Source organism: Thalassophryne amazonica, chromosome 16 (assembly GCF_902500255.1).
Source record: "Thalassophryne amazonica chromosome 16, fThaAma1.1, whole genome shotgun sequence".
Lineage (NCBI taxonomy): Eukaryota > Metazoa > Chordata > Actinopteri > Batrachoidiformes > Batrachoididae > Thalassophryne > Thalassophryne amazonica.
The window spans coordinates 90,522,749-90,545,783 of NC_047118.1; the positions used below are offsets into that span (position 1 = coordinate 90,522,749).

Consider the following 23,035-nt stretch of genomic DNA (forward strand, 5'->3'; position numbering starts at 1 on the left):
CCAAGCCTCTGCAATTCTACACGCCTGGGTGAAAAATCCTTTATCAGTACACACCTGAATGATAGATTTTATTCATCCCGCTGGACTCTTCAGGCAGTGAAGCTTCAAAACCACAGAAGCAGAAGAGGCAAGCCAAGCTTCCACATGTTTCATTGTTCCCGAAGTATAAATCATGCAGGATTATTTTATACGTGTAGACAATGCAGTAAAACTACCGCTTAAAAAGAGCACAGAAAAAAAAAATGCCGATTGCCGCCTGGCAGCTGCTGCAGCTCCTCGCTCTTAAATTCTCTCACAACTGTGTTTAATATAAGTCCATAAAAGTCCTGCTCACAGACTTGACTGCCAGAAACAGGACATGTCCACATCAAGTAAAAAGTCCGGACATCTCCAGTCCACTCACGGAAGATTCATTTGCTTGCGCACATGTGAACATTTAAAAGAAATGTCTGGCTGCTGCAGTTCCTCACTCTCCCCTCAGACTCTCTCATCATTGTGTTAAATAAAGGACAAAAAAGGACAATTTCTGCTCACAGACTGATTGCCAGAGACAGGACATGTCCACATCAAGTATAACTCCAGACATCTCCACATTTACTCACGGATGGTTCGTGCACGCGCACACACAGCTCGCGGGCAAAGGAAGAAAGAAACTACAACAGAACTCAGCATGCAGACCTGCAGCTCAGCACAAGAACAAATATAAACTAAAAGAGAAATCAGAGTGCACAGTTTGCAGCCAGACTGCCTGCAGATCCTCCTCTGCGTTCTCACCTCCTCTTTGCCCCCCTGCTTCACACCTGAAGCACACATTCCTGCATCATCATAATACCGCATGAAGCAACTCAAAGCAGGCTCGGTGTGAAAGGGGCTTAAGATGTGTGCCTGAAAAGTGATGTTCTTTTTTACTTTGCTGTTATTAAAGCACACGCTATGCATGTATTAATGTAAAACTCTTCTCCTTTTATTGCTTCTCACTCAGTTTCTACAAAGTTCTCTCACTCTCCCCTCAGGCCCCACAGTGCATTACATTATAAAAACAAAGTGCATTACATAAAAATACAAAATTCATTAGAGATAACTAAACAAAGTGCTTTATGTAAAAAGGAAAGTGCATTACATAAAAAGAAAGTGCATTATAAAAGCAGTGAATTATGTACAAAAAACAATGCAGAATTATGGTAAATGAACTGCATTTATATAGCACTTTTCCATCTGCATCAGACGCTCAAAGCGCTTTACAATAATGCCTCACAGTCACCCCGATGTGAGGGTGCTGCCATACAAGGTGCTCACAACACACCGGGAGCAATAGGGCATTGTGTAAAAGCAGTGCATTGTGTAAGAAAAGCCAAAGTGCATTATGTTTTTTACATTATTGTGCATTATATTAAAAGAGAGGCATCACAGTAGCTGATGACAGCTGGAGCATCTACCACAGCATCAGGATGGAAATTCATTCACAAAGACAAATTCAAAAACTGATGATGAATGCAAGTCATACCGTTCACCAACATCACAATAAAACCACAAACAATGAATGCCTGCCATGAATATCAACCCTGATATTGTAGAGGATGTAAATTAAAACATATTTAATTAATCTGAAATTAATTAAATACCTAAAAGGGGCACCACCTGCTTAGAAAACACAGGAAATCATGTTAAGATCAATATTAATCAGTCTTTGATTTGAAAGTCATAAGTTCTGGATACGATTGATTTAAAATCTGTCTTCAGCTGGACACAAGACAACTAACTGACAGTATTTACAGATTTATTTACATATGTACAAGTACAAACACAGGTGACTGAGAATTTGAGAATATGGCAGATGATTCATATTTTTATTACTGAAATGACACAATGACCACCATGTAGACCATCAGAGCAGTTGGAAGGTTTACTTATCTGGGTTCTTTGGATCAGGTGGAGTAAAGAGGTCGGTCGGTTTACTGATCGGCAGTTCGCTGGCCTCCTTTGGTCGACCTGTGTTGGGTTAAACCCACCGGGTTCTCCAAGATGACTACAGGCATGCCGACTGCTTGAGTGGGTTCCTAGCGGGATCGAATGTGATGGTTCGGCGGTTCCATAGAAGTTTGCTTTACTGACAGACACATGATGGAGGTTTTGGTGTTTGCTGTTTAAAAAAAATGCACCAACAGTTTCCAAACTTATGGAAGATCAATGTAAAGTATTAGAAACATTTAGAAAAAGTTCAAGACTTGCAAAAAAAAGTTGTGGAGAAATAGTAAAGTTGACATTGAGCGGGAAAGAATTTGGAGACCGAAAACCAGTGACTCGGAAATTCATCCTTAATTTGAAACACTAAGAAGTTGTCTGTTGGTGATGTTTGGCTTTCGCTTTGCATGGTAGAGTTTTAACTTGCACTTGTAGGTGTAGCGACGAACTGTGTTAACTGACAATGGTTTCTGAAGTGTTCCTGAGACCACGCAGTGAGATCCTTTACACAATGATGTTGGTTTTTAATGCAGTGCGCCTGAGGGATGAAGCTCACGGGCATTCAGTGTTGATTTTTCAGCCTTGCCGCTTACATGTAGAAAGTTCTCCAGATTCTCTGAATCTTCTGATTATATATGGACTGTAGATGATGAATCTCTGAATTCCTTAAAATTGAATGTTGAGAAACATGTTGTTAAACTGTTGGACTATTTTTGACGCAGTTGTTCACAAAGTGGTGATCCTCACCCATCTTTGCTTGTGAACAGCTGAGCTTTTGGGGATGCTCCTTTTATACCCAATCATGACACTCACGTGTTTCAATTAACCTCTTCACCTGTGGAATGTTCCAAACAGGTGTTCTTTGAGCATTCATCAACTTCCCAGTCTTTTGTTGCCACCGTCCCAGCTTTTTTGAAACGTGTTGCAGGCATCCATTTCAAAATGAGCAAATATTTGCACAAAAACAATCAAGTTTATCAGTTTGAACATTAAATATCTTGTCTTTGTGGTGTATTCAATTGAATATAGGTTGAAGAGGATTTGCAAATCATTGGATTCTGTTTTTATTACATTTTACACACGTCCCAACTTCACTGAAATTGGGGTTGTAGAACAGAATGATCTTTGTACAGACATATAGCTTCTGCTGATTGGCTCACTGCATCCTGACTGGCTGCATCCTGATTGGCTGGCCACATCAGTTCACAATTTCAAACTTAAACCATCACTGCAAAGCTCTCAAGTTCTGAAGGTGTTACGATTTAGAGCCAGGAACCAATAAAGGAAGATCCCTGATATGCAGACAGCCGAGACTCAATGGTGCACTCAAAAAAGCCAGGGATTTATTACAGACGGTTTAGTTAAACTCAGAAACAGGTAAGTGTTCACAACACTTAGCTGTTTTTTTTTTTTTTTTTTTGCCAGCTTGCACTCGGCCGAGACGGACGCACTTTTCTCTTCTCCCCCCTCCTTATCTTCCTGCTTCTTGTGGCGTGCTGTCTGTGAGGCGGCAGCTTTGCTCTTCTGGGAAACGACAAAATGGATCTGTTAAGTGGTCTCTGAACGCAACACTATTTTTTTCTACAAGACATTCGGGGGCGGAGGACCCGACCTGTCCTGCCGGGACGCTTGTGATGGGTTTACGTGATGGACTCGTGGAGGAGATGGCAGGTCATGTGCCTTTACATGCTTTCTGTGGAGGACTGTCGAAGATGTATATATATATCGGCTTGGTGGTGACCGGCTTTCTGATGTGTGGAGCGGGCACTTTGCTGGTTTACCGGAAAATCAAGAAAGTGGAAGCAGCTTTGATTGGTCCTTCCAGGCTGCCCTACATGATTGATTCGATTGGGAAGACAGTGGCTGCGCAGTCCACGGGGGTTAACCGCGCGTTGGAAAACATCTCGAGCAGAATTGCAGCCCTGGAAACCCGCTCTGACCGTCTGTGAAGACCACATTCTACATTCAGATGCACTGAGAGCCACTCTGTTCTCAGATCTGTGGAATCTTTCAGGCGTCTGCTAATCTGGCTATTCATTTGGCTTCCCCAAATACAGCTGCACTTCAAGGTCGCTGTGATAAAACCTCCTCAGAAGATCAACACTTAAGCCTCGCTCCCTGGTCTTCCCCCCTCCCTTTAGCTTCTCCAGCTCTGACGTTGACTGTGTTAGAACTGTTTAGGACTACTCAGACTGCGCGGGGCTGTTCCCTCCCCCTCCAGGATTGTCGGACAAGGCCGTTGACGGCGCCAAACAGGCTGCCTCCGGAGTGTTCTGATAAACTGGTCCTTTTCAAATCTCGGTTGTCGTCCTGTGTCCTTGTTTTGTCTGTGTGATTATTGTTTTTCTGTGCTGATGGGGATTTTTTTCCTCATTGTCGCTGTGTAATGCAGAGGCTATGAGGTTTTTTTTTCTGCTTTTCCTCGTGTTTTGCTTTCATATATATGTTTTATGTACCGGGCCGGCCTATGTGTTGTGTGTTCTGTGTGTGTTGTTTGTTATGGGTCGGTGTTGGTTTGCTCAGCCCTGCTGTTGACCAAGGCAGGGATGTACATCTGGAGCTGGTCCCCGGTGCGCCTAATGGCGACTTCTGCTCCTACTGGCAATTAGGATGGGTTAAATGCAGTAGACACATTTCATTGTGCAGGGAACATGTTCTTCTGTGCATATGACAATAAAATTTCTTTGAATCCTTGAATCCTTGAAAAATACAAACTAACCCAACTCCGGGTGAGGGATTCCAAAAACAGCTGGTGTGGGGATGGTTCTAACGAAATGCAATCTAACTCCAGAGACAGGGTAAGGAAAAAGCCAACAACAAAAGGGGATAAATATTCACAACCCAAGGAAATAACTGCTCACAAAAAGTAACCATAAAAAACCCAGAAAAACTCACAACAAAGGATTTAGTGATTACAGACAGAGACAGAGATTACTTCTCTGTTTGCTCAGCACAGAGCAAACAGAGAAGGTTTAAATTACTAACGAGTAACACCTGGAACAAGGTGAACAGCTGCAGAAATCAAAGCGGACGTTTAATGACTTGAACTGAACAGAAGAGGGCAGCAGAAACAAGGCATGAAGACAGTAAACTGAGTAACTCGAGACTAGAAATTAACAACCCGACACCCGACTAGACACAGAAACCAGAGATGAACAAAGTAAATCAAACTACATAATCCACCTGGACCACAAAAACTGAAAGAACCATGAATAACAAAATGACAACATACAGCAGAGACACACATACGGCAAGCAAGAAGGGACAGAAACAGACACACGCAACAAGGCAGAACGGTGGAGGACGAGACAGACACCTAACCACTGGAAAGAGGGAGTGAAGGAATGCACATAGGATTAAAACACAAAATATAAAAACTCACAACCGGACAAAGACTGGACCAAACCATATATCCACACATAATGGGCTGGGAACAGACAACAGAAGCGTGACAGACTGTGGGAGCACACGCCCACATACACAGCAACATAGAAACGAGACATGATCACACACAAGCCAACACAGGACACAGACATATCAACCACAAAGGGGACAGCTAAGACATAACAGACCAAATGTCTAATGCACAACACACACACGTATGCACACAAGAAGAGGCAGGACAGACAAAACCCACAGACACCACTGACAGCCCAGGGGGCGTGTCCAAACACACACACACACACACACACACACACACACACACACACACACACACACACACACACACACACACACAGAGACCAGTACAAACACAGAACACATAAGAACTCAGACAATCAGCAAGGAAGCACAAACACCGATGACGGAAAATAATAAGAACCTCATACACAGACGACATCACAACAGAATGTAGAATATTATGTAGAATAAGGTCCGTAGATATCCCTATTTAAAATAGGTAAAGCATTTAGAAAGTAGAGTCAAAACCTTGGCAACTTTTTTGATTGCATCTCTTTTTGAATTTTTCTCGTAATCAGTTTTATAAGTCTGCAGTTCATTTCTGTTTAACCATTAATTTTCCCTTTGATTATGTATATTTGATACTGGAATCTGTTTTTATAACTGTAATGATTTTTATTTTTAATGTTTTGCAGGGAAGGGCAGCCCCCCCCCACCCCCCACTCACTCCTGCAGAGTCTCACCGTGATGAGAGAAGTGATGAGGAATGAACAGACAAACTAACATCCCTGTTGAGAAAAAACTCACAATACATGCAAGAGCAAATCAGCATTTTATTGTAAAGACGCATATAAATGACGATCATAAAGCTATATATCAATAATCCAGTGAGATGCTATTGAAATATTGATCAAGAAAGGTTTTGGGGTAAAGGTGGCGGTCAAGTGGTTAGTGCACTTGGTTTCAGTGCAGCAGGTTCTGGGTTCAAACCCCACCCCTGCCACATTTCTCCATGTAATGTGGAGTTGTGTCAGATCCACCTTGGATTTGCTGTGGCGACCCCGAGTGCAAACAAGGGAGCAGCCAAAGGGTCTTACTTTCTGATCAAGAAAAGGTTTACAAAATGTTTTGGGTGTGCTGCCACAAAACATTTTCAAAATGTTTCAGAGAGTCGACACTTTAATCTTTTCAAAACATCAGATTGTTTCGTGGGGGGGTGTGGTGCTGGCGTGTCGCCCCCATCAGGACGCATCGGCAGGGAACTGTAAGTGTCCACTTGTGAAGCTGTTCAAAGACTGACCAGCTGAACTTGGACAGTTGAAACAGTACAACATGTCCGTTGGTGTAACTTGAGTGTTTGGGTGTTTCAGGTCTGGTGGTGGTGACGGACGCGGTCCCTGCAATGGGCCTGTCTCCTGGTCTCCACACTCTGGGGCAGCAGGTCATCGAGATCCAGGGTCTCCGTGCTTATGTGGCAGGTCAGATTTTCGTTTGACTTCTAAAACACCATGTATATAAATAACTGCTGGATGAGTCCAATGGCTTCAAAGTCTCATGTCTTCACTGGACAGTCTGAAGTTGGAGAGCAGGCTGAGCTGCATCTGTCCTAGGCAGAGGTCTTCTCCAGGTCACTTTCCATGACCCTCCACATGCCACAATTTGAACTACTGAATTGAAAGTGTGCTTAACCCGTTTTTCCCCACTGGCAACAATTGTTGCCGAAGTGTATCACTGTCATTTTCTCCTCACAATAAAAAAAATCTCAAAGATACTAATGCAACTTTTTCCACTTATAAAAAAAAAAGTCTGGGCATAAACGGGTTAATGGAAACACATGCATTTAAAAAAAATCTCTGAAATATAGCAAAAAATGTTCCAAATTTTCTGTGAGGTAGTTATTTATGAGGTGGATTTAAAAAAGCCTTTTCTAACAAAAGTGAGATGGCAACACATAATACACTCAGACAGAGAGAAATCACTGTCCTCCGGTCAGTTAGCCGTGCCTTTGTACGGATCCTCTTCAGTCCATGACCTGTCACTGAGCAGTTTAGTGCGAGGCAGGTAGTGGGGTGGCAGCAAAGGGTGGACAGGTGGTCAGTGCAGAAGGTTCCTGCTTCAAAACCATCCACTGCCATTAAACATGTAAGGTGGAGTACGGCGAGTGTGTGTACGTGGCATGTTTCTGCTTGCCAGATCAGCAAGGACAAGCTGAAGTTTGCTGATCCAGGGCAGGTTGCAGCTGTGAAGAGGCTAAGCTAACAGGCTAACCCCAGATGAGCAGCTTAGGCAGGACAACAAAGCAGACTGTCGCAGCGACTGAGAGGAGCCTGTGAGTCCGGCTGTGCCTGATGTCTTGAGCGAGAGTGGTGGCCAGCATGATGATAGTACCAAAGGCACAGATGGATCTGAAGGCTGCAGGAGTCTGCTTGTCCATTGATGGAGTCTGCAACCCACTGGGGTCTGTTAGCTGCTAGACGTTGAAGATCGCTTGCCTGCTAGCCACTGGAGTCTAACAGTTGTCAGAGCCCACTGGATTTCTTGCCGCCGGAGCGTGGTAATTACCGGAGCCTGGGCTGGCCACTGGCCTGTTAACTGAACAGTATTCATGTAGTACTAAAAATTATTCGTTTACTGATTTTAATCATGTCTTTGACAAGGAAGGATACTGAAGAAGTCTTGAACAAAAAAAGGGCACCAATTTTGAACTCACTTGAATTTTGAGCGAAAAGTAGGACAATCTGCTCAAAGCCTCTGCTCTGCAGGAAACAAAAATCAAGGACTTAGCCCTGGAGAACAAGACTCTTAAATTAGAAATTGGCACCTTGAGAGTTGAAGTTAAAACAATCTTGGGAAAGCTGAATGACCTTGGACAATATGGCAGAAGAGAATGCCTCGGGTTTCGAGGCATTCCTGTACAGCAGACTAGGGAAGAAGATACTTCAGAAATTGTTTGTCAGGTAGCCGCTTTAGTCGGCATTGAGTGGAGGACATAACTACGTGTTATCATATTCAACCTAAATCCTTAACTGCAAAATATCCAGCAGCAATTATTGTTTAAACCGTTTGTCAAAATGTGCAGGATAAAACATATCAAGTGAGAGGAAGGCTACGTACTTTATAATGCGAGATCCCCCGAGCTTTGGTGGCGCATTGAACAACAATCTATGTCAGTGAGTCTTTGACAGAACAAACAGAGAACTTTGAGGGCCGCTCTCGCACGAAAGGAAGATCTACATTATACATTCACATGGACGTCCTATGGCAGAGTATTTGTGCGAAGAAAGAGACCGATCCAGTCTTAACTGTTTCAAGAATTGCAGATCTGGACCATCTGAGATGAAGGCCACAAGCCCGTTAACGTGCACGGGATGATGGGCTCTGTAGATCGCCTGCCTGGGCATGTGTGAAAAGGAAAGGGGTCAATGCAGCTTTGCTGACTGCACCGTTGGCAGTGCCAGCAGTCCAACATCATGCAGAGTCTAGTTATCACAAATAAGTGATTGTATAAGTTTATGTTTAATTTGCATAATCACTAAGTTCAATATTATTCAAGTTATATATAGGGATGGGTATCAAAAACCGGTTCCTGTTAAGAATCCATAAGAAATGATTCGATGCACCGACATCAGTAGCCTTTTTGCTTAAAGATTCCCTTATCAGTTCTTCAGTTCACATTACGCCGCAGCGGCCATTGTTTTTGAGGGTGTGTATCGGGAAAATGGTAATTTCTCTGCGATGACTGCAGACCCGTTGCAGAAGCAGCGGCTCTGCTTGAAGCTTGGAGCAATGAAGCAGCGCTGTGCCCTGCTGCTTCATTGGTTCTCTGCTTCATTGCTTTTCACACGGGGTAGGTCCACAATTTCTTCATTAACACCCCTCAAAGCCATTTAAAGATGTCAGTCGTGACTCGCCATTGTGCTGATTAAAGTCACTAACTGGTAATCATCCTCTATTCCCAGTGATGCCGGTAATGCATTACTCTTATCTGACCGCTTTTTATTTTTATTTAGGTCTAGAGATCTCGAATCTGGTGACCATTTACGGATTTTATTTATTTCTATTTAGGTCCAGATACACGTGTGCAAACCAAAGACTATTTGTAGATCAGCCTCTGTGCATTTGCAAGTATTAATGTTACAAATTTAACTCCATAAATAAGTGTCTTCTCACTTAAAAAAAATGTAAAGATTTGCATGAACACACTGTCTTTAAAGCAGATGCACTGTCAATCACTGCTGCAGTGCACTATGGGAGTTCAGGTGTTGGGAAAGTGTAGGAACACGGACCCACAACAGGGGGCGCAAATGAACGGACAATGGAATAGGTCAAATAACAACACTTTACTGTTGCGAACGTGCACAACAAACACAACAAATTACAACAATGGACAAAGGTCAATTCACAAAGGTGTAGTGTGGGCAGGCTCGAAGATAGGAGACGCCTCTCCAAAGTAGAACCGGAACCACACGGTTTCCTCCGCCACAGGACCCCGGGAATACTGGAGCCGCCAAGTTCCGAACTCCCAGGTGGCCACTGCCTCCGCGTGTCGGACCTGGTACTGCTGGCGAGGAACAAGACACAATTAACGTGGGCGCGTTTGCACCCAGCAACCTGTACGGCAGGGAAGCTACCTCCACCTCTCGTTGGAGAAAAAAGTCTGCAATCACTCACAAAAATCACAAAGGTTACTGTCAAGCAGTCAGCTGAGATTATTACCTTCCAGGTAGAACGATATCTCGGCGATGAGGTGGAGATGCCGTCCTGCTGATATACCCCAGTGATAATTGCCGTCAGCTGTCTCAGGTGATGGGTGACAGCTGTTACCGAGGCTGCTCCTGTGGGGCGGCGGCGCCCTCTGGTGGTGGTGGGCCAGCAGTACCTCCTCTTCAGCGGCCCACACAACAGGACCCCCCCCTCAACGGGCGCCTCCTGGCGCCCGACCGGGCTTGTCCGGGTGGCGACGGTAGAAGTCGGCCAGGAGGGCCGGGTCCAGGATGAAGCTCTTCTTCACCCAGGAGCGTTCTTCGGGACCATACCCCTCCCAGTCCACCAGATATTGAAAGCCCCGGCCCATCCGACGGACGTCCAACAACCGGCGCACTGTCCAAGCCGGCTCGCCATCGATGATCCGGGCAGGAGGTGGTGCCGGACCGGGTGTACAGAGGGGCGAGGTGTGCCATCGGGTATGTTTAGGTTCCTCGGTTCCTCCCGGTTCCCAGGCCAGGGAGGAGGTCAGAGCCCCGCCCAATCATACGGGCGGTGCGGGGGAAGGGTGAGTGCCAGATCCTTGCTGAACACCTCCGCAAGGTCATGGTACTGCACCGGCACCGTCCCTAGATTGGGCGGGGCTCTGACCTCCTCCCTGGCCTGGGAACCGGGAGGAACCGAGGAACCTAAACATACCCGATGGCAGGTCTCGCTCCACTGGACCACTACCCCGGACGGCCAATCGATCCGGGGATTGTGCTTCAACATCCAGGGAAAACCTAAAATCACACGGAAGGTGGCCGGAGTTACAAAAAACTCGATCTCCTCCCGGTGATTCCCCGACACCACCAGAGTTACTGGTGGTGTCTTGTGGGTGATTGGCGGGAGTAGGGAGCCATCTAGTGCCCGTACCTGCACAGGCGAGGTAAGCGCCACCAGAGGGAACCCTATCTCCCTGGCCCATTTGCTATCAAGCAAATTCCCTTCTGAGCCCGTGTCCACCAGTGCTGGGGCCTTCAGGGTTAAATCCTCATAAAGGATTGTAACTGGGAGTCGTGTGGTGATGTGGGTGTGTCCCACGTGAACGTCTCGGCCCCCCCTAGCCCAGTGTCTAGGGGCGGGCCGTTGGTGTTTAACCGTTTGGGGGCAGTCTCGTACCTGATGCTCAATCGAGCCACAAACAAAACACGCTCCGCGGGCCAGCCTCCTTTGTGTGACCGGTGCCCTAAATGTTGCCCTACTCGTGTCCATAGCTTCGTCAGCAGGGGGAGCTGTGATCGCACGGAGCGCAGGGGCCGTGGAGCGTGGGGAGGGCGGAACGCGGTCGGAACCGGAAGGGAGAGGGACGACGCGTGCCTGGCCACGCCCTTCGTCTCGTTCCCGACGGCGCTCATTTAACCGATTGTCTAATCGTATGACAAGATCGATAAGCCCATCCAAATCCCGCGGTTCGTCCTTAGCCACCAGGTGCTCCTTGAGGACCAATGACAGTCCGTTTATGAAGGCGGCGCGGAGGGCAGTGCTATTCCAGCTGGACCTCGCAGCCGCGATGCGGAAGTCGACTGCATAGGCAGCTGCGCTCCGGCGCCCCTGTCTCATTGACAGCAGCACGGCTGAAGCGGTCTCTCCTCTATTAGGGTGATCGAACACTGTTCTGAGCTCCCTCACAAACCCATCATATGTCAGAAGGAGCCGTGAACTTTGCTCCCAGAGCGCTGTAGCCCAAGCGCGTGCCTCACCATGAAGCAGATTTATCACATAAGCTACTTTGCTAGCGTCGGTCGCGTACATGACGGGACGCTGTGCGAAGACGAGCGAACACTGCATAAGGAAATCCGCGCACGTGTCCACACAGCCTCCGTGCGGCTCTGGGGGGCTTATGTATGCTTCAGGGGATGGTGGGGGGGGGTCGTTGGACAACCAGTGGAACGTCGCTGTCACGCACAGGGTCTACGGGAGGGAGAGCCGCAGCGGCGCCCGGGAGGGCGCGCTTCCACCTGCGCGGCGAGAGCCTCCACCCTGCGGTTTCAGGAGAGCGTTTCTGCTCGGCCATCAAGTCTAACCGAGTCGTGAAAGCGGTGAGGATCCGCTGCAACTCACCGATTACCCCTCCTGCGGACGCCTGTGCGCCTTGTTCTTCCATTGGCCGTTCAACAGCCGGTTGACGCCCCTCGGGATCCATGACGCTGGCCGAGATATCCTGTTGGGAAAGTGTAGGAACACGGACCCACAACAGGGGGCGCAAATGAACGGACAATGGAATAGGTCAAATAACAACACTTTACTGTTGCGAACGTGCACAACAAACACAACAAATTACAACAATGGACAAAGGTCAATTCACAAAGGTGTCGTGTGGGCAGGCTCGAAGATAGGAGACGCCTCTCCAAAGTAGAACCGGAACCACACGGTTTCCTCCGCCACAGGACCCCGGGAATACTGGAGCCGCCAAGTTCCGAACTCCCAGGTGGCCACTGCCTCCGCGTGTTGGACCTGGTACTGCTGGCGAGGAACAAGAACACAATTAACGTGGGCGCGTTTGCACCCAGCAACCTGTACGGCAGGGAAGCTACCTCCACCTCTCGTTGGAGAAAAAAGTCTGCAATCACTCACAAAAATCACAAAGGTTACTGTCAAGCAGTCAGCTGAGATTATTACCTTCCAGGTAGAACGATATCTCGGCGATGAGGTGGAGATGCCGTCCTGCTGATATACCCCAGTGATAATTGCCGTCAGCTGTCTCAGGTGTTACCGAGGCTGCTCCTGTGGGGCGGCGGCGCCCTCTGGTGGTGGTGGGCCAGCAGTACCTCCTCTTCAGCGGCCCCCACAACATCAGGGTTTGGTGTTTTTTATTATTATTATCGTAGTACGTGTTGTTTGTCACTGTTGTTATTGTTATAGATTTGTTGTGTTAGTTCAAGTAGTGCGGTTAGTTTGGTGAAGAGTTATGTTGTTACCATCAGTGAAAAGTGCCTTGTGTTTGATCTCTTCTCTCACTGTCTGTCTTGTTGTTTGTGAAAAGTGAATGACACTTTTTTTTTTCTGACTGCTGCAGAACACACAACAGACACGAACTAACATGTTTGATTTTAGGCTTTACAAAGACTGTGACCGTTAAGCTTTACTCATTGTGCAGCAAACAAATGTTTGCAGACTGAAAGTTAGCGGAACTAAATTTTGCAGAGGCTAATTGGCCCACTGATGGTTTTCAAAGTTAGCTGAAAAACTAACAGAAAAGTTAGCTTTGCTAATTAGCGCATTAGTGGAACTGTGCCCACCACTGGTATTGTAATATAATCAACTAAGTCATTGAATTTCACAATATTCAAACAGATAAATAGTGAATTTGTTAGCTCACAATAAGGTTTAATCCTGATTATTCTTATGACTTTCTTTTTCAATAAAAATATTGAATTAGCGTTTGTTTTATAAGTGTTTCCCCAAACCTCAATACAGTATGGCATATATGGAGCTATTAATGAATAATTTAAAGTGATAAGAGAATATTGAGGGTGGAAATCTTGGGCTTTATTCCAGATTGCAATGGATTTTGACATTTTGGATTTAACATAATTTATGTGTTTTTTCCATCTTAATTTATCATCAATAAAAACTCCAAGAAATTTTGTTTCAGTTACAATTTCAATTTCAGCATCATGGAATAATAAATTTGTACTTAAATTCCTGGGCTTATGTCCAAATATAATACCCTTTTTTACCGAACCCTGAGACACCCCACATGTATCCCACCAATACGGACACACGGATACCTGTTTTGTAGATAGTTGCCTATCCAATCATGCGCCCCCGATAATATACTTCTGCAATTTATCCTGTATTAAGGTATGGTCTGTGGTATCAAAAGCTTTCTGTAAGTCAGAAAAGAAAACCCTACTGTGAACTACTTATTCTCGATTGCATTTGTTATTTGTTCAACAAAGTCAATTAAAGCCAGTGTAGTAGTTGGATTCTTTCTGAATCCATATTGCTGTTCACTGAGTAAATGGTGTTTATCTATGAAATCATTTAGCCTCTTTGCAAATACCTTTTCCAAAAATTTTTGAAATTTGAGGTAACAGTGAGATTGGCCTGTAGTTTGAAAAGACATGTTTGTCACCAGATTTGAACAATGGAATCACTTTAGTTATTTTCATTTTAGAAGGAAATTTCCCAGTCGTTAATGACAATTACAAATAAACATTGAATCCAAAATTGTATTTATTGTTTTGCTGTTATCCAAGGAACACATTTTAGTGGATACAATTGAATTAGCTAAATTTTTACCCACATTAACAAAATAATCATTGAAATGGTCAACTATAGGTTTATTTTCCTTAATGATTGTGTCTGTAGTTGTGTAAAAAAAGCTGGATTGTCCTTTTTTTATTTTTGATGATTTCATATAAAAGTTTCCAATTGCCTGTAATATTGGTTCTATTTGTTTGTAATAAATCACTATAGTACTGCTTCTTACAAGATCTCATGGTAAATGGACTGCATTTATATAGCAATATTTCAATCTGCATCAGATGCTCAAAGCGCTTTACAATTATGCCTCACATTCACCCTGATGTCAGGGTGCTGCCATACAAGGCGCTCACTACACACCGGGGGCAACTAGGGGATGAAAGACCTTGCCCAAGGGCCCTTAGTGATTTTTCCAGTCAGGTGGGGATTTGAACCAAGGATCTTCTGGTCTCAAGCCCAACACCTTAACCACTAGACCATCACCTTTGTACCTACCATCACCTCCCCCAAACTAACATTTGGGGGAGGTGATGGTAGTTAATTTGTTTTTGTATAACTTGTATTTAGTTTCAGCATCCGTAGTTCTAAATTTTATAAATTGTTCAATCCGTGGATTATGTACATTTTGTTTGTTACCAACTATAGGCGGTGTTTATCATATAAACTGGAAATAATAGAGATAAGTGATTCGTATGATTTGTCTATGTCCTCCATATAAATGGCATACCAGTTTTGATGCATTAAGTCTGTTCTAAGATTTTCAGTATTTGCATCTGTTATTTTCCTTATTAAATTACAAGTTTAATGATGATCATTTTTATCGACTGATGAATTAAAGGCAGCAAAAACTGGCAAATGATCACTGACATCACTAAGACGTAGTCCACCTGTTTAGTTTATTATTATTATTATTACTTTATTTAAGGGACAATGAACAGCATCATTAAGATGAACAAGACAGAGATGAGCTGCACCAGATTATAACTAAATAGCTCATTTTCATCTGCAGTCCCTGGGCACATCAAATGAATTAACAATGAAATAGCACAATATTATAAAACTCCTCTTCCACAATAAATCACTTTCACAGTCAGTCACAATCAGACCATATCACAGTCAGACCATGTCACAGTCAGTCACAATCAGACCATGTCACAATCAGACCATGTCACAGTCAGTCACAATCAGACCATGTCAGTCACAATCAAACCATGTCACAGTCAGTCACAATCAGACCATGTCAGTCACAATCAGACCATGTCACAGTCAGTCACAATCAGACCATGTCACAGTCAGTCACAATCAGACCATGTCAGTCACAATCAAACCATGTCACAGTCAGACCATGTCACAGTCAGTCACAATCAGACCATGTCACAATCAGACCATGTCACAGTCAGTCACAATCAGACCATGTCACAATCAGACCATGTCACAGTCAGTCACAATCAGACCATGTCACAATCAGACCATGTCACAGTCAGTCACAATCAGACCATGTCACAGTCAGTCACAATCAGACCATGTCAGTCACAATCAAACCATGTCACAGTCAGACCATGTCACAGTCAGACCATGTCAGTCACAATCAGACCATGTCACAGTCAGATCATGTCACAGTCAGACCATGTCACAGTCAGTCACAATCAGACCATGTCACAATCAGACCATGTCACAGTCAGTCACAATCAGACCATGTCACAATCAGACCATGTCACAGTCAGTCACAATCAGACCATGTCACAGTCAGTCACAGTCACGTCACAGTCAGACCATGTCACAGTCACGTCACAGTCAGACCATGTCACAATCAGTCACAATCAGACCATGTCACAGTCAGTCACAATCAGACCATGTCACAGTCAGACCATGTCAGTCAGTCACAATCAGACCATGTCACAGTCAGACCATGTCACAAACAGACCATGTCACAGTCAGTCACAATCAGACCATGTCACAGTCAGATCATGTCAGTCAGTCACAATCAGACCATGTCACAGTCAGACCATGTCAGTCAGTCACAATCAGACCATGTCACAATCAGACCATGTCACAGTCAGTCACAGTCAGACCATGTCACAGTCAGATCATGTCACAGTCAGTCACAGTCAGACCATGTCACAGTCAGATCATGTCAGTCAGTCACAATCAGACCATGTTAGTCAGACCATGTCAGTCAGTCACAATCAGACCATGTCACAGTCAGACCATGTCACAGTCAGTCACAATCAGACCATGTTACAGTCAGATCATGTCAGTCAGTCACAATCAGACCATGTCACAGTCAGTCACAATCAGACCATGTTACAGTCAGACCATGTCACAGTCAGTCACAATCAGACCATGTCACAATCAGACCATGTCACAGTCAGACCATGTCACAGTCAGTCACAATCAGACCATGTCACAGTCAGACCATGTCACAGTCAGTCACAATCAGACCATGTCACAGTCAGACCATGTCACAGTCAGTCACAGTCAGACCATGTCACAGTCAGTCAGACCATGTCACAGTCAGTCACAGTCAGACCATGTCACAGTCAGACCATGTCACAGTCAGTCACAATCAGACCATGTCACAGTCAGTCACAGTCAGACCATGTCACAGTCAGACCATGTCACAGTCAGTCACAATCAGACCATGTCACAGTCAGTCACAATCAGACCATGTCACAGTCAGTCACAATCAGACCATGTCACAGTCAGACCATGTCACAGTCAGTCACAATCAGACCATGTCACAGTCAGTCACAGTCAGACCATGTCACAATCAGACCATGTCACAGTCAGTCACAATCAGACCATGTCACAGTCAGACCATGTCACAGTCAGTCACAATCAGACCATGTCACAGTCAGACCATGTCACAGTCAGTCACAATCAGACCATGTCACAGTCAGTCACAGTCAGACCATGTCACAGTCAGACCATGTCACAGTCAGTCACAATCAGACCATGTCACAGTCAGTCACAGTCAGACCATGTCACAGTCAGTCACAGTCAGACCATGTCACAGTCAGTCACAGTCAGACCATGTCACAGTCAGACCATGTCACAGTCAGTCACAATCAGACCATGTCACAGTCAGTCACAGTCAGACCATGTCACAGTCAGACCATGTCACAGTCAGTCACAATCAGACCATGTCACAGTCAGTCACAGTCAGACCATGTCACAGTCAGACCATGTCACAGTCAGTCACAATCAGACCATGTCACAGTCAGTCACAGTCAGACCATGTCACAGTCAGACCATGTCACAGTCAGTCACAATCAGACCATGTCACAGTCAGACTATGTCACAGTCAGTCACAATCAGACCATGTCACAGTCAGTCACAAATAAACAAAACCCAGTGAACACAGAATAATGCAATGAATGAAACAAGATAACTGATAAACAGAAAATTCAGTGAATAACAAATGGATCATAATCTGATGAGCTTCTGATGAGCAACACCAAAGATAAATAATAACAAAAACCTGTGACTAAACATTATACAACAAATGTGATAAACAGAACTAAACTAAAAAACCCAGAGTGAGCAAATACAAACTACACAACAAATGATAAGCAAACAATGAACCAGTGACGAAAGTGTAACAAGAAAAAGTAACTAACAACTGAATAACTGCAAATTAAATGATGAGGTGCTGAATAAAACCAGTGACTAAATAATAAACAACGCAAAACAATAAACAGAACCAAACTGAGACTAACATGATAAAGTATGAACTAATGAAAAGTAAAACCAGAAAATCACAAAAGAAATACGCCAAGGGCTAAGACCAAAACCCCGAGCTGGGGCCGAGCATGGCACTTTTCAAAATTCAACAGTCTGTATTTTTCCAGAATATGGCAGTGATGGTGCTGCCTTGTTCTCTGGTCCAAAATTTGTAAGTCTTGTTTGTGAATGGATTCTAACGGCTTCAAAGTGGTTTTATTTCCTTGTGACCAGCATGTGATACAATAATAAAATCTGGACATGATCATTGCGTTAAAAGAAGTTGTTGCTGCTTCCAAAGTTAGAGTTCCTGATACACTTAAAAGTTACTGCATTAGATTTAAGTTTCTGACACATTTGTTTTACATGTTTTTTAAAAATAAGCGAGGGATCTAAGATAACACCTAGGTATTTGTATTCTGTTACATTTTTAATCTGTTCCCTGTTTCCATACACATTTGGAAGGTTACATTTTTTTGATTTGCTGCAAAAATACACGGTGGATGTTTTCTTTATGTTTGAAGTTAAGCTTGACTCTAGTAGTCACCTGCCTCTTTACCCGTGGCCTCAGTCAGTTTAGATGCTACCTGCTCAGCGTCTCTCCTCCAAGTATAAACAACTGTGTCACCTGCATACATTTGGAGATAAATATCCTCCTGTATCATCAAAAGCAAGTCGTTTCTGTAGAGGGAGAAGAGCTAAGGGCCCAGATTGGACCCTTGGGGCAGCCCAATGTCAACGGCTATGATGGAGGAGGTGGTGTCATTAATGCAAATACATTAAGAACAGTCTGATAGATAAGATTTTAACCAGGTCAGGATATTCATAGACAGTTTGAATTTAGTTAATTTAGAGAGAAGAACCAGGTGACTGACTGTGTCAAAGGCCTTTTGTAGATCTAAAAAGGTTCCACCAACTACTCCTCCATTATCCAGGTGTTTTATTTTTTATGTTTTCGACAAGGAGGCAGCAAGGTGTTTCTGTTGAGTGGTTTGTCCTGAACCCAAACTGCATAGGATGTAAAGGTCTTCAGCCTCAAGATGTTCAGTGAGTTGCTTAGCTACAACCTTTTCAAGAGCCTTTGACAAAACTGGGAGAATACCGATGGGTCTGTAGTTGTTAATGTTTTGTGGTCCTGTCTCTTTGTTTCTGGCAATCTTGATATTCAGCTTGCACACTAGAAGAGTGTGATCCAATCCAACATCAGCTCCTCTGCATGCTCGAACATCTTCTAGGGTCCGCCTCCATCTTCTTGAAACTGCAATGTGGTCAGTTTGGTTCTCTACAGTCATATCTGGTGTCACTATGTTCACATTGCGGTGTGGAAAAACTGTCCCTCCGATAGCGAGGTCATTCATCTCACAGAAATCCACAAAAAACTCACTGTTCTCGCTGATTGTTCCCATTCCTTCTGCCCTCATAACATGCTCTCTTCCTGAATTGTCACTTCCAACTTTGGTGTTCACATCTCCCATCACTATGACAGTATCTCTTCTGGACACCTTGTCTAGTACAGCTTGTAGTTGTTGGTAAAATTCTTCTTTTGTCTCTTCTTCTGCTACATTGGTGGGGGCATAACACTGTACAATGCTGACTTTCTGAAGCTTAGAGAAGAACCATGCTGTAAGTATTCTCTCATTGACTTGTTCCCATTCCATTAGGCTCCTGCAGGCTTTCTTGTTCAACATGAGTCCACCTCCATTCCTGTGCACACCCTCCTCATCCGATGGTCCCGAATACAGTAGCTGGTGGCCAGATGTTAGATTGACCTGTCCCGATGATGTCCATCTCACTTTACTCAATCCGAGGATATCCAGCCTGTACTTGTCCATCTCTCTAAATCAAAAATCAAATCAATTTTATTTATATAGCGCCAAATCACAACAAACAGTTGCCCCAAGGTGCTTTATATTGCAAGGCAAAAGCCATACAATAATTACAGAAAAACCCCAACAGTCAAAACGACCCCCTGTGAGCAAGCACTTGGCGACAGTGGGAAGGAAAAACTCCCTTTTAACAGGAAGAAACCACCAGCAGAACCAGGCTCAGGGAGGGGCTGTCTTCTGCTGGGACTGGTTGGGGCTGAGTTGGGCTGCTCTTCCGGTTTCATACATTGTTCTCACATTCCATGCTCCAATCCGTGAGGCTTTCTTGGGGGAGAGAAGAGTCTTCTGCAGGTCAGCTTCTTCTCGAGAGAAGGTTTGGCTGGTCCGCTTCATACACTCTCCTCCTGGCCGTTCCCGTTGAGCCTTGACTTTTCTGCAGTATTGGTTTCTGTAACAACAGTCTTTCTACAAGGTGGCGTTGTTAGCCCCATGCTCAACCCCCAACCTGGAGTGCCAGAAGAACCTTATTTTGGAGTTTTCCCTCTCCTAGATGGACTGCCTGCCAAGGCTAATGAGCTCCATCTACCCAGGTTTGAAATCAGAGTCGTCCTTCTCTTAGGCTATGTGGGTCCATGCACCATCTTCCGTATTGTCCGGTACAACCCCCCAAAGGGAGGGCTTCCCCCATCCGCTACCCAGGGGACACGCCTCTACACTGTATAGCCCCAGTAACGTTAGCTAATATAATATCAATAAGTGCCAATTATTGGATACAGTCCCATACAAAATACAGAATCTATGAATTCCGTTATTTGTGATTGACTATGTGGATTTAAATGAATCTATATTGAAGTTACCACAAACAAATAGAAGCTTATTATTTTTAATTGTGTTATACATTTCTATCAGTTTATCCTAAAAAATATTATTGTTTGAACTACGAGCTCTATAAACACAGCTTATAATTATATTTTTGCCACGCCCCACCCTGATTATTCATCCTGTTTATAGCAAAAACACAAAAAAAATCATATCCCTCAAGCTAGACAGCATCCTCTTGGTCATCTTTTAACCATGTCTCCGTAATTGCAATAACTGAAAAATGTTTATTGGAAATTTTTAAACAGTCCTGAATTTTTACTGTTCTTCTACTGTTAAAATGTACAATTGAAAATGTCCCATTCATCATAGAATAATAGTTAAATTGTTGCTCAGTAAAATAATTATAATGATGTTCTAAATACTTAAGGGCCCTTGGGCAAGGTCCTTAATCCCCTAGTTGCTCCCGGTGTGTAGTGAGTACCTTGTATGCGCGATATAAATGCAGTCCGTTTACTTTATTATCCCAAGGAGAAATTTGTCTTGGACTCATGTGCTGCATACAATGCACAATAACAACAATAAAAAACATACCCAGCATAGGAATGGGTATTGATAAGATTTTATCGATATTATGCCATTATCGATTCTGCTTATTGATCTGATTCTTTATCGATTCCCTTATCAAACATCTTGTGAATTTTCTGTGTACTAAAAGTAGGCTTTACAGGTTTTCTATGTCAACAACATTTTATTGACTCTTAAAGTAAATAAATATGAAATTGGTCACTGGATCCTTGATCTCTGGACATAAATATTAGTTTTTGTCAAAAGCATTTCCTTTCAGACATTAATGGCAAGAATGTCACTCCATACCTCGGAGCTGAGCTCAGCCGGCTGTGCTGCAAGTCAGCATCAGTGTAATTCATAAAGAACACAGGACATCTCATTTTGGGAGGAAAAAAAAAAAACGTTTTGGTCGATTGTAGTTTCTTGTTTGTATTACAACATTTGGAAACAGGTGTCATTTGATTTAAAACGGCGATTCGCTTTGAAGTTATTAATTCCAGCCGGACTCTAACTTGACTCGGCAGAGAGCAGATGCATCACATGCACTTCAGTGATGCGATAGTCACGGAACCCCGGTTTACGTGTAATCAGTTCATGGGTTGGCTGTCATGTGAAATCCAGCAGTGAGACACAGCAGGTCTTCAAAAGAGCAGACTACAGCGCTCACTCTGCCACACCCCTCCTCTTGCTTGCCTTCCACCCAGACCTTGGTTGTCAATTGAACCTCACACGTACAGGTGCATTCTGCATATTCCTGCAGATTTCTGCCGGCATTGTGGCGGTTCGTGTTATGTTGTGGCCGCATCCGACCTGCACTCTGGGCATCCGTACTGTGTTCCAGCCACAGCCGACCAGCAGACCCTGCGCCACGAGGGGGCGTTTGGGGGTGACACCCCCTCACGTCATCAACCTCGCTCCCTCGGATGTTAGAGTTATCAAAAAATAAAAAGAAAGAAAAGAAATACTGGAAAATATAGCAAAATATTATTCAATAATATCACGTATTTAACAAATAAACCAAATTAATTAACTAAAGTAATTAATTTTAAAACAAACGGCTATGGTGTGTGTCTGTGTTCAAGCGATTTGATAGGTTGAGGGTTGCGCTTGTCAGTGCGGCAGAGGGCAAGTTCGATTTATTCAAGCAGTGTCAAGGGCCTTTCACACTGCAAGCTTCAGCACGACGCTTTAACGCTTTGTAACGCCAGACCGGTGCGATTCCAACGCGTCGTGACGTCAGACGTGTCGCTTCGGAAGTGGCAAGGGGGTGGGATTGCTACGTCACACTCTGGCCGTTTCCACAACCTGAAAAAAGTTCAGCGATCGCCATCTTGAATTTGCATTGCCTGAACCACAAAAAACTTTAAAAAACAACAGTAGATCGATTCTCCCATCACCCTACTGGGAGAAGCTTTTTTTTCAGCTACTTTTCGGAGTGACGCAGACCGAGGGAGGACTGACGACTTGGTGGGATATCGATCGAAGCGCGACAGCGAGCCAATCTGCACGGAGAAGACAGCGTTCAGGCATCATCCCTGGGCAGACCGAGGCAGGCAGCCGGGGTGATGGAGCAAACCCACTCAGTCCAAAATCTCCCACTTTTTGGATATATGTGAAGTCCCAGTTTGACCAACGGAGTTTAGTTCTGCAGCTTTATCGAGGTGAGAATAATGTAAAAATAAAACGTGACGTTTACTGAACTGCTGTGAAGGTTTAATGATCGGCTAACCGTTAGCCACTAACGTTAGCTTAGCCTTCTAAATAAAAGGCTCTTTGAA

General features: G+C 44.3%; 1 protein-coding gene across 1 annotated transcript in view; it reads left to right on the forward strand.

Moving 5' to 3' along the window:
• The window catches only part of amdhd2 (amidohydrolase domain containing 2), a 132,676-nt gene that overhangs the window by 80,329 nt on the left and 29,312 nt on the right, over positions 1-23,035 (forward strand). Inside the window, exon 8 of the mRNA XM_034190837.1 lies at positions 6,735-6,842. Within this exon, the coding sequence (XP_034046728.1) occupies positions 6,735-6,842 (108 nt within the window). The remainder of the gene's footprint in view (positions 1-6,734; positions 6,843-23,035) is intronic.